At 40.7% G+C, this 12,996-nt stretch overlaps 1 protein-coding gene across 1 annotated transcript; it reads left to right on the top strand.

Moving 5' to 3' along the window:
* Positions 1 to 6,444: 6,444 nt before the first annotated feature.
* On the top strand, positions 6,445 to 9,990 carry LOC139783240 (uncharacterized). Its single transcript, XM_071722394.1, has one exon. The coding sequence runs from the start codon at positions 6,445 to 6,447 to the stop codon at positions 9,988 to 9,990; it is 3,546 nt and encodes a 1,181-aa protein (XP_071578495.1).
* Positions 9,991 to 12,996: the final 3,006 nt, after the last annotated feature.

The following is a 12,996-nucleotide window of genomic DNA, read 5'->3' as shown; positions in this document are numbered from 1 at the left end:
AACATTTCTTTTCAAAATTTGAAAATTTTTTTATTACCAAATAAAAGGTTATTAGATAATTAAATCGAGTCGATTTAATTCCGGGGAGGGAAGGGTTTTTAATTCTAACAATAACTGTGTTTTAAAGTCCGACATTAATCGGCGCGCAGTTTGTTGGAAAAATTATATGTATATTTATAGTATATATATATACAGAAACTAACATAAGGCTGTCAAAGAACTAGGCTTGGATCGCAAGGCTTCTAATTCTTGATTGTATATTGTCGATCCTATTTCTCTTATTATTATTAAAAGGTTATTTTTTTCGAATTCAACCATATATGATAAAGTTATACAATCAAACAAAGGGAAAAAACGCCGTAATCGGCCAGGACTGGATCTTGCTTGTCCGAATAATATATTAATTCTTGAGTGACTTTTTACGTACAATTCTTATGCCCTGGCAGACCACGCGCCGTTACTTTCGGACATGTATTGTACGTAAAAAGTCACTTAAGAATTAATTGTACGTAAAAAGTCACTCAAGAATTAATATATTATTCGGACAAGCAAGATCCAGTCCTGACCGATTACGGCGTTTTGTCCCCTTGTTTGATTGTATATCTTACACGGTCGTATAATCTCATACTTATTGATAAAGTTATGTTTCAAGAAATTATTTCCAGGAATTAATTAGAAAACGCTCTGTGTACACGCTTCCGTACACGTCTATTAAGCTGACACAGCCACTTTAGCACAATCGAATAAAACATACATAGAAATTTAGTGCCCTTTTGTTACTAATTTGTTGCTCGATTTCGGATTTTGTTGCAGCCATTTCGGACAATACAGTGGCTGTGCCAGCTTAAGTTTAAATTAGCACAGTCACATAAAAAATAAGATAAAAAAACAATTACATATATATTTAGTGCTATTTTGTTGCTATTTTGTTGTTCTATTCCCAAATTTGTTGCACTACCCCTACCATAAAAAAATACCCCTAATTAATCCTACCTAGCACCACGATAAAAATTTCACTTTAAAGAAATATCTTAATAGATTACATTATTTTGATTTTGTTGCTTTTTGTCGACCCTGATTTTGTTGCTCCACCCCTATTGTCAGAAAACTACCCCTAGTTGCTCATGTCTAGTACAACACCTTATAACTCGAATTTCAAGTAAAATCTCGAAGGATTGCATCATTTTGATTTTGTTGCATCACATTTTCATTAATATTGATTTCGGTGCTCCACCCCTACCATCAGAAAACAATCCCTAGACATTCCGGGAGACGTACACTTGGACCCGACACATTTGGACACCGTAAATTTGGACACCGTTTATTTGAACACGGTTCATTTGTACACGGTTCATTTAGACACGGTTTATTTGGACACGGTTCATTTGGACACGGTTCATTTGGACACGGTTCATTTGGACACGGTTCATTTGGACACGGTTCATTTGCACACGGTTTATTTGGACACCTTTTATTTGGACATGGTTTATTTGGACACTGTGAGAAGTGCTCGGTTCACTTGGACACGAAAATGTACGGCCTGTGCACTTGGACATGAAAACGTGCGATCTGTGCACTTGGACACGAAAATGTGCGAGTGAGTCCCGATTGCGCACATTACCCGATGTTTCCCGATCGGACGAGTGGCATCCGATTGACCACGATCCCGATTAACCACGTTGCGATTGACCACGGTCCCGATTGACCACGGTCCCGATTAACCACCGTCCCGATTAAGGTACTTAACGTATTATAATATTATATGATAAGTACTAGCTTGGACCTTGTTTCACCCTGCTGCACATGGGGTTGTGGGATAGACATCGTACGGCGGTCAATCGTGACCGTAGTCAATATCAACGTGGTCAATCGCGACCGTAGTCAATCGGAACCGTGGTCAATCGGGACCGTGGTCAATTGCAACGTGGTCAATATCAACGTGGTCGATCGGAACCGTGGTCAATATCAACGTGGTCAATCGGGACCGTGATCAATATCAACGTGGTCAATCGGAACCGTGGTCAATCGGGACGGTGGTCAATCGGGACGGTAGTCAATCGGGACCGTGGTCAATCGGGACCGTGGTCAATCGGGACTGTGGTCAATCGGGACCGTGGTCAATCGGGACCGTGGCCAATCGGGACGTGGTCAATATTAACGTGTCCAATATCAACGTAGACAAATGGGACGCTCCCTCGGAGGATACAGTCCCGATCGGACACTGTCTCGAATAATTTTCCACTTACCACGTGAAGCAAGGTCCACCCACACTCCTATGTGCAGCAGAGTGAAAAAAGGTCCAAGATAGTACGATTCCAAATAAGTTTTCATTATGGGGTTCTTGTGTCCAAACGGGACTGTGTGCGATCGGGACTGTGTCCGATCGAAACTGTGTCCAATCGGGAAATATTGTCGTGTCCGATTGATAATGTGCGCAATCGGGACTCACTCGCGCATTTTCGTGTCCAAGTGCACAGGCCCCGCATTTTCGTGTTCAAGTGCACAGGTTGCACATTTTCGTGTTCAAGTGCACAGATGGCACGTTTTCGTGTCCAAGTGCACAGGCCGTACATTTTCGTGTCCAAGTGAACGGCGAGTACTTCTTGCAGTGTCCAAATAAATCATGTCCAAATGAAAGGTGTCCAAATAAACCGTGTCCAAATGAACCGTGTCCAAATGAATCGTGTCCAAATGAACCGTGTCCAAATGACCGTATCCAAATAAACGGTGTCCAAATTTACGGGGTCCAAATGTGTCGGGTCCAAGTGTACGTCTCCCGGAATGTCTAGGAATTGTTTTCTGATGGTAGGGTGCAAAATCCGGAATCGAGCAACAAATTAGTAACAAAAGGGTACTAGATTTCTATGTATGTTTTATTCGATTGTGTTAAAGTGGCTGTGTCAGCTTAATAGACGTGTACGGCAGCGTGTACATAGAGCGTTTTCTAATTAATTCCTAGAAATAATTTCTTGAAACATAACTTTATCATATATGGTTGAATTCGTAAAACAATAACCTTTTATTTGGTAATAAAAAATTTTTTTAATTAAAAAAGAAATGTTTAGTGGTAGGGGTATTTTTTAAGATAAAAAAAATTAAAGAAATTTTTTGTCATTGTTTCAAAGTACTTTTCAAGCCATTTAATTTTTATTTTGGAAAATTTTTCTATCTTTTATAGTTTCGGAGATATTCGATCCGAAAGAGAAAAAAAATTGAAAAAAGCTTTAAAAAGTATAAAATAATACTTTTAAGAATCCTTTTCAATTTTTTGAAATCGGCGCAAAATTAATAATTACTAAATTAATTTGGCGCCGACTTCAAAAATTGAAAAGAATTCTTAAAAGTATTATTAATTTTGCTGCACCGATTTCAAAAAATTGAAAGGGATTCTTAAAAGCTGGAGTATTTCGGACACGTTATGAGAAATAGGAAATATTTACTATTGCAGAACATTATACGGGAACATTATAGGGGAAGATTGAGGGGAAACGTGGTCCGGGTCGAAGAAAAACATCGTGGCTCAGAAACTTGCGACAGTGGTTCGGACAGAGTACAACGTCTTTATTCAGAAAAGCGGTTGATAAGGTTCAGCTTATGCTTTTGATCGCCGATGTTCTAGGAGGATAAGGCACTTGAAGAAGAAGAAAAAGAAGATTCTTAAAAGTATTATTTCAAATTTTTTAAAGCTTTTTTCAATTTTTTTATAATTTTTTAAATACTTTTTAGAGCTTTTTTCGATGTTGGTTCTATTTTAAAAAAATTTTTTATTTTATACTTTTTTAGTGCTTCATTAAATTAATATGAATAAAAAATCAAACGGGCACAGTAACAACTGTGCCGCAACCAACAACGTAGAACTACGTCTATTCCCAGACAGCACACGGATATCCGATGGACATCCATAAGACGTCCTTTAAGGATATTGAGGATGTCCATAGGCCATCCGTTTAACGTCCATTGGACATTTTATGGACGTCCATAGTATATCTGTTTATGAAATTGGTGGACATACTTATATCCCTAAAACATGTCCACAGGATATCCGATGGACGTCCTGTGGACATGATAAAAGGAAACATCCAGAATTGTAATTTACATTAAAAGGGTAAAAACAATTAAATGTATAAATATTTTAAAATAATATATTTATTTTAAAAATTATATAAAATATATACATATATGTATGTATATATGTATGTATCCACACACACATACACGTATTGTTAAACGTATTGCACACGCGTATTGCAAATTAATTAAAGAAAACAGCAATTTGTACAAAACAGTTATAAAGCTAATGTTGAAATTTCAATAAGGGTGTTTACTTAAATGTAAAAAAATTCTCAGATTTTCTAGAAATTTTACTCCAAATTCACACTTTTGCATTGTTTAAAAACAAAAATGATTCAAAATGAGCAAAAATGAAATAAATTCACAAATTGCATGTGCAAATGCAAATGTTCACATTAAAGAATATGTTTTTTTATTTTGCTTCTTTCCCTGCCCTTTCTTTTGCACGTCTTAGCCAAGTTTTAATGGCTTGATCAACTTCTTTTCAATTTTCCGCTTCTTTACACAGTAGAGCACTTTCTAAATAGAAAAAAACATAATATAGACATAATTATATATTTGAAATATAACTATAGTTATAGTTATTATACAGGGTATCTCTAAAGTCTGACCCAGCCCCTTGGACCTCAGGAACAGCTTTAGATATGGAAAAATATTTTAGATAAAAGTTGTAGGATATTAAAGGGGACTGTTCGATATTCCGTTCTCTCGGTGCGCCACCCCTTCAGATGGCAGCATCGATCGGGTATCGACACGCGAGATCCACGCGGCAATTATAGCAAGCACGGGCGCGCTGATCGCGTCGTCTCCCTCGCGATCGACAGAGTAGTACATATGGCCACCCGGTGACCAGCTGCAGTAACGTGTGCTCTGTGCATCGTCGAATAGTGACTCCGCTTCGAAGTGCCATTGCAGTGACCACGCTGCCGAGATACATTTATAACGTGTGAAAGAGACCGCTCATCATCTCTGGTGCATCAACACGACAGCTCAAGCTCACACGTGCGCGAGTGCCGACCGCCACGTGTCTCACCGGCTCACGGGCTATTCATCACGAGGGAGGCAATTAATATAATCGCCTCTCGAATACACGGACAATCAAAAAGACTTCTCATTTATACACTGCTCATCGTTTCTCAGGTCAGATTGTATATATTTTGACGAATTAAAGACGGCTCAGACTGTGATCTGAGTTACACAAAAAATAAAAGGAATGATTCGTTAACACCCTCCACGCGCGTCCTTCTCATCCTGCTACCATCGCCGGGATTAATCAGCGATTTCGCGAACATTTATTCCTTCGAGCCGGATCGTGGAACTTATGGTGTAGCTCAGACACAGCTCACGTGAAAAGGGCATGCCCTTCACGACGTGCCACGTAGACATTATCGCGCGTTTGCGAGTGAAGTACAGACATTCTCACGCGCGCTCGCGAGTGTTACACAAATATGTTCACGCGATCTCGCGAGTGTCACATGGACATAATCACGTGCTCAATACATGATTCTCGCGTCGCATAGCGCTTTTCGCTCGCGTTCCTCGAACGTTCTCGTCGCGTGCAGCATTTCTTACACGTGTCTCGACGTTTCTCAGGTTTCTCATCGTGCGCAGCTCAGGGACGGCTCATCATGACGGATCCCGCCAAAACCGGGACGGGCGGAAAGACCCCGCCATTGCTCGAACTGCCGGGCGACAAGCGCACGTCAGAGCGTCAGGCCTCACCGGTGCGTCTGTCCGCGGAGCTCACTCTGAAAGTGCAGACGCAGATGAACTGCATCGCGACGGTGCGGGCCATTAGCCAGACGTTGCCATCTACCGCGGATGACACGTCGGTGGATGAAATCCTCCAGCTCAGCCGCGTACCCGCGGTTCGAACAGCTTGAACAGTTCCTGTCATTTCGAGCCCGAGCACTCGAAAGAATTGAATCCACGGCCAGCTCGGGAAGCACGGTCGCCTCAACATCCAGGCGTTCCTCGACAGTTCAACATGCGGCAGTTCAACCAGCCCGCACGGAATCAGACGGCTTAACGGGGTACCCGTGTGACTGCTGCAACGGCACGCATTTCATCGTGACGTGCACAAAATTCAGGGAACTCTCACCAGGCGACCGACAGAAACTAGTCATCTCACGGAGGCTCTGCTTTAATTGCCTCGGCCGCCACAACGCCCGATCATGTAAGAGCTCACAGGGGTGCAAGAAGTGCACCAACCGACACCACATGATGCTGCATGAGGCTCACCAGCCGAACTCATCAGCGAAGCCAACCTCCAGCTCAGCCGCGTCAGCGCAATAGGAAGGTGGTGCAATCGTCGCTCACTCCTCTCTGGCCCGCTCATCACACTCAACATTATTAGCGACGGCCCTGGCTCAGATGAATTCACTTGTGACTACTCAGCGCGTACGGCTTCTCATCGATTCAGGTTCAGAACTTACCTTCGTTTCTGAATCACTCATTCGTCAGCTCAACATTCCTCGTCATCATTCTGTCATTATCATTACTGGAATTGGTGGCGAACAGTCAACTCCAACTCGAGGAGTTGCCTCACTCCAGCTCCGCTCACTTCACTCAAGATCGGACGTCATCATTCAAGCTCACATTCTGCAGACGTTAACCAACATCTTGCCATCATTCAACGCGGCACCACAGGAATGGCCGCATCTCACCAAGTTAACCTTGGCCGACCCAGATTTCCTCACACCACGGCCAGTGGATATCATCATTGGAGCTGATTCATATGGGCAGATCATCAAGCCCAACATAATCAAACAAGATCTATTGATGCCAATTGCGCAGCTCTCAATTTTTGGATGGCTCGTTCTCGGACCTGTCGACACATCATCATCGGCATCTGCTGCAGTGCATCATGCCTCGATTCAGGAGAGAGAAGACGCTCTCGACGAGTTGCTAGCGAAATTCTGGACACAAGAAGAAGTACCAGCGAGTAACAATCATGAGCTTACTCCTGACGAGCAACGATGTGAAGAATATTACAAGAGCACTGTTTCGCGGGACTCAACAGGTCGATACACGGTTCGTCTTCCGTTAAAATCATCACCTGATACTCTTGGGGATTCGTATCACACTGCGCATCGATGTCTGCAGGGCTTACTCAGAAGATTCTCACGAGATGACAACTATCGACGCCTGTATCATCAGTTCATGACAGAATATCGAGAGCTCAATCACATGACGGAGGCTTCACCCGCTTCCAGCCAGCACGCGCAATATTACTTGCCACATCACGGTGTGCTCAAACCAGACAGTGCAACCACAAAATTACGGGTGGTGTTTAATGGCTCGAGTGCATCTACATCCGGCCGCTCACTTAATGATATCATGTACACGGGAGCCAAGTTGCATTTAGACATCACAGACGTTTTGCTCTGGATTCGACAATTTCGGCATTTAGTGGCCACTGACATCACCAAAATGTACAGGCAAATCAACGTACATAAGGATGACTGGAATTTACAACGGGTCCTCTGGATCGACAAACAACTCAAGGAAGTGGAAAATTATCTAACAACGGTCACGTATGGTACCAAGGGTGCCCCGTTCTTAGCAGTGCGAACACTGCTGCAACTGGTGAAGGATGAAGGCCACAAGTTTCCCCTTGCAGTGCCGCCACTCACTGAGGGTCGATATGTTGACGACACTTTTGGAGGCGCCGACACAGTTCAGCAGGTAATAAAAATTGCATTGCAACTAAAGAATTTGTGCATGGCGGGCGGTTTCCCATTATCAAAGTGGCACGCGACTCATCAAGATGTGCTCACTGCGGTTCAAGCAGACAGGGACCAGAGCTCACAAATTGCATTTGACGATTGCATAACCAAAATACTCGGATTAAAATGGCTTCCTCACGAAGATTCATTCACATTCTCAACAAGGATCTCATCGCACACCAATCATTTCACCAAACGCCTCGTTTTGTCTGAAGTGGCTCAGATATTCGATCCACTAGGCTTTGCATCACCAGTAGTGATCAAGGCGAAGATGCTCTTGCAGGAGCTGTGGCTTCATAAGCTCCGATGGGATGAACCACTGCCATCCCAGCTCTCATCACGGTGGCTCATCATCAGAAAAGAACTCACTAGCTTAAACAGAATCTCAATACCTCGATGGTATAACACATGGAGTACCTCGTCAGTGGAATTTCACGGCTTTTCTGATGCTTCTCAACTAGCAATGGCTGCAGTCGTATATATCACCGTCCACGGCTCTAACGGCGCCACGATTTCATTGGTGTGCTCCAAAACTAAGGTAGCACCGCTCAAACGGCTCACCATCCGAGCACTGCTGCTCTCAAGGCTCATGCAATACGTTCAAGCCACCTTGAAGTTGAACGTTACAGCAATTCACCTGTGGACGGACTCTGTTGTGACACTCACGTGGATCAAATCTCATGCATCGCGCTGGAAGGATTTTGTGAGAAACCGAGTTTCTCAGATTCAAGATCTCACTGCAAGGGCATCCTGGAAATACGTACCGGGTACCTCCAATCCAGCCGATTGCGCATCCCGAGGCTTGACTACTTCTCAACTCCAAAGCCACTCATTATGGTGGACGGGACCACCGTGGATACTCACACCTGAAGCATGGCTATCACAACCCGCGCTTTCGGACGAGTTGAGCACGCATGAGGCTCGTCCTGGCATCGCACTATATGCAGCTGCATCTCAGTCGGACTACCACTGGGACCTCATATATAGATACTCAACTCTCAACAAATTAGTGAAAATAACAGCTCTTTGTTTCAGGTTCATCTCGCTTCTGAGAAAGCGCCGATACAAGCCACTGGACTTGCACTCAGCTTTGGAGGAGGCCAGACTATTCTGGATCAAGGCTACTCAAGCGGCATACTTTACGCACGAGATCAAGATGCTCACGACCAATTCGAGACTACCACCTACTCACGCATTCAGTCGATTGACTGCGTACATAGACGCTCAAGGGGTTATCCGAGTTGGCGGCCGCCTCAACCAATCAGCACTAGCTCAAGACAACAAACATCAGGCGATTTTACCTCGCCACTCACGGTTCTCAACCTTGATCATCGCTCACGCCCATTCGCGCACCCTGCATGGAGGAACACAGCTGACATTGGCTCATGTCAGGCAACAATACTGGATCATCGGCGGACGGGCTCCGGTAAAGTCTCATATCTTACGGTGTGTCGTGTGTGCCCGGCAGAGGGGGATCCGTGCTCATCAACTGATGGGCCAACTACCTCTTTCTCGGGTTACGCCGTCACGTCCGTTTGCTCACACAGTAGTCGACTATGCCGGACCGCTCACCATCAAGACATGGAAGGGACGAGGTGCAAAAACATACAAGGGATGGATCTGTGTGTTCGTCTGCTTCTCCACATCCGCAATTCACCTCGAAGCAGTCAGTGACTACTCATCGGACGGATTCATCGCAGCCTTCCGAAGATTTTCCGCGAGAAGGGGAATTGCTCAGAACATGTACTCGGACTGCGGGACAACCTTCATTGGAGCAGACGCCGCGCTCAAGAAACTGTTCGCCCAAAGCTCTCAAGAACATCAACGGATTGCTCACGTTTTACAACTTGACGGCACAAGATGGGTGTTCAACCCGCCAGGCGCTCCACACATGGGGGGCAAGTGGGAGGCGGTGGTGAAGTCCGTGAAGTTTCATTTGAGACGGACCATCGGGGAGACTCTACTCACGACGGAAGAACTCACAACGTTGCTTACGCAAATCGAGGCCATTCTCAACTTGCGCCCGTTAGAACCGTTGAGTGACGACCCTGAAGACGTCTCAGCGCTCACACCAGGTCATTTTCTCATTGGCGGTCCAATCACCACCATACCCGAGCCATCTCTGATTGACCTAGCAACCTCACGACTATCTCGGTGGCAGCTCATCCAGCAGCGTGTTCAACATTGTTGAAAATTGCACTTTACTATGAAGGTAGAACAAAAATTATAGATTTGACTTTACTTGCAACGCGTATAGGATGTATTGATATTGAAAAATTAAATTTTGAATGGAAAATTCTACCTTCTATTTATAATGATGTTCAGAAAGCTCAGTTGGAACTTTTAGAAATTAGCGATATGTGGAAACAAATATTTGAATTTGAAGATATTAGCAGGGGAAAAATGTTTCCAAATTTAGAATTATTAGTTTATTCAGTTCTTTCTTTTCCCCATTTAAATGCCGAAGCCGAACGCGTTTTTTCCATAGTTACAGATGTAAAAACTAAGAAAAGAAATCGATTAGCAAATAATACTATTTCTGCCATTTGTAATATTTGATCTAGTTTCCAGGCTAAAGGCATTAATTGTACTACTTTTGAAGTAGAATCCGAACACCTTAAATTATATTCATGGAAAAATTTAAATGCATCCGGTAGTTCATAACAATAATTTTTTTATTTAATTATATTTTTATTGAATTTTTTTTTATAAATCGCATTGTGCCGATGTCTGGTCGGTGCATGCTAGAAAACGATATGTGATATATTGTTTTAATAATATGTTTTAATAAATGTTTAACTTTTTGTAGTTTTATCTCATCACGCACGCACACACAACGTGCGTCGGAAATGTTCCTGATGGACATAACATTCGTTAATTTTATTTTTTCTTAATAGAAATGTGATTTTGTTTTAGTTTGTTTCAGTTTTTTAAGTTTTCAAGATTTTATGGATTACAGCATTTGATATTAAATAACAAAATATATGTATTATGAATGTGATACTAGATTATTAGAGTATTAGGTTAGTAATACAATATGTAATAACAGAATATTATATTTATTTCTTTTATTTCACTAAATTATATTAATTTTTGTTTAATTTTTTAAAGATATTTTTGATTTTAAAAATGTGCAATATTTTTGTTATACAGATACTGGTAAGGTTTTTGGCAGTTTTCCTTACCCTTGCAATAAATGTTGGTATCTGAAGAGATTTCTGTCTAATAAAATAATGTTTTATTACACAAAATTTTGTGTTTATTTATTAAATTATTTAACACCTATTTCCCTTTAATTCCTATATTCTAATATTGCATATATCATTTTATGTTTAATACGTTAAAATAATAGTACATTTTTTATATTAGTTAAACAATAATAAAAAACTTGCACATTGCTTTCTCATAGTTTTTAAGTGTGCAAGTAGAAACCTGTAATTGAGCCTGAAGCCTGTTTTTTTATGCATAATTATTAGTAAATATTTATTAATTTGGCTTCCTCATACAGGAAGCAATGTGCAGGTTTCTACTTGCTCACTTAAACAATATTTATTAATTTGGCTTCCTCATACAGGAAGCAATGTGCAGGTTTCTACTTGCTCACTTAAACAAGTTTCTACTTGCATACTTAAAAACTATGACGAAGCAATGTACAAGTTTCTACTTGCACGTTTAAAAACTATGAGGAAGCAATGTGCAAGTTTCTACTATTGAAATTCTAAGACAAAACATTTTTTAAACGTACTTACTAGCTTGCATTTTTTGCTTATAAACTTAAAATAATTATAAAAAAGAGGTTTTTCAGATAGTTAATTATGTTTTTATTGGTTACAATTTATGAAATTCAAAATGTAATATTTTACAGAATAAAAAATAACATTACAACAGTGAATAAATGCGATACAAAATATGAAAGTAGGTAAATAGTTTATATTGTTTCTTTACATAACGTTTAAATTTAAATGTTTAAATCTTTATATTTTAAATATTTTTTTAAACTTCTTCTTCGAGTTCATTTTCTACTAAAATCGTAGGGGAACAATTGGAGCAGTTGTCGCCGTTGCATCCTGAGCAAGCTGGTGAACAGAATAATCCCGTTTTCCTGCATCCGCAATTTTCTCCACATCCTGATTTGCATTTGCAAAAGATAATTTTTATAAATTTTTCAGGGGCAGGTTGCTGATTCATGGGATTTGGCATTAAAAAATTACCAATTTTCCACCCCCACTCGTTTGGTATCAAATTATTACCTAATCGTAATTGCGTTTGAAGATAAACTTTTTTTAAGTGTTCTACAGCTGCATCTGCTGTGCACGGTAAATTGAATAATTGTACCCGAATATTTTTTCGTTATGGCTGTGGTAAAGCATTGATATCTAATATTGGTTCAAATCGAGATCGGATGATGGAGAACCGTATAAAGCAAGAATACATCTCACTCCAGCCTTAAAAATGTCCTCAACATGTTGCTTTTCTTGTTTGAATACTTCAGCAGCATCTTGCAAATCTTTTCAAGTTTCAAACTTAGATGCAAACTTATTTTTACCTTTGTTGTAGAATGCCGATGTCGTATCGCAGCCTGTAAAGGCATGTAGAAAAATCACGTGTTGTTTACAATCTATTCATCTGCCAGTCTCGATAAAATGCCAATGTGTAAAAAACATGTGATTTTTCTACATGCCTTTCTAAATTTGGAAACATTTTTCCCCTGCTAATATCTTCAAATTCAAATATTTGTTTCCACATATCGCTAATTTCTAAAAGTTCCAACTGAGCTTTCTGAACATCATTATAAATAGAAGGTAGAATTTTCCATTCAAAATTTAATTTTTCAATATCAATACATCCTATACGCGTTGCAAGTAAAGTCAAATCTATAATTTTTTTTCTACCTTCATAGTAAAGTGCAATTTTCGGCTGTAAAAACATTAATTGTTCAAAAATAACATCATTATATGGTAATCGTTTCAACATTTCGCGAAGTGAAGTTTCATAAAAATTTAAACAATCTCTTTTAATTCCTTGCGCGCATTCTAAAGGTAATGTCTGTAAAAGGCTTTCGCATTCAGGTCCACATATATATCATTCAGGTCCACATATATATCATTGACATCTTTTATGTGATTATCTAAAATAATATTATTTATATCTTTTAACGCCTGTGGTACAAGAAAATTTTTACCGATATCAATAATTA

Source organism: Temnothorax nylanderi, unplaced genomic scaffold (genome assembly GCF_030848795.1).
Source record: "Temnothorax nylanderi isolate EJ_2023f unplaced genomic scaffold, tnyl_v1.0 TNYL_tig0481_pilon, whole genome shotgun sequence".
In the NCBI taxonomy this organism is placed as follows: Eukaryota; Metazoa; Arthropoda; class Insecta; order Hymenoptera; family Formicidae; genus Temnothorax; species Temnothorax nylanderi.
This window is presented reverse-complemented; position numbering and strand designations above follow the sequence as displayed.

Excerpts from the sequence above, each read along its gene's own strand:
- LOC139783240 (XM_071722394.1), top strand. The coding sequence starts at position 6,445 with ATGAATTCACTTGTGACTACTCAGCGCGTACGGCTTCTCATCGATTCA.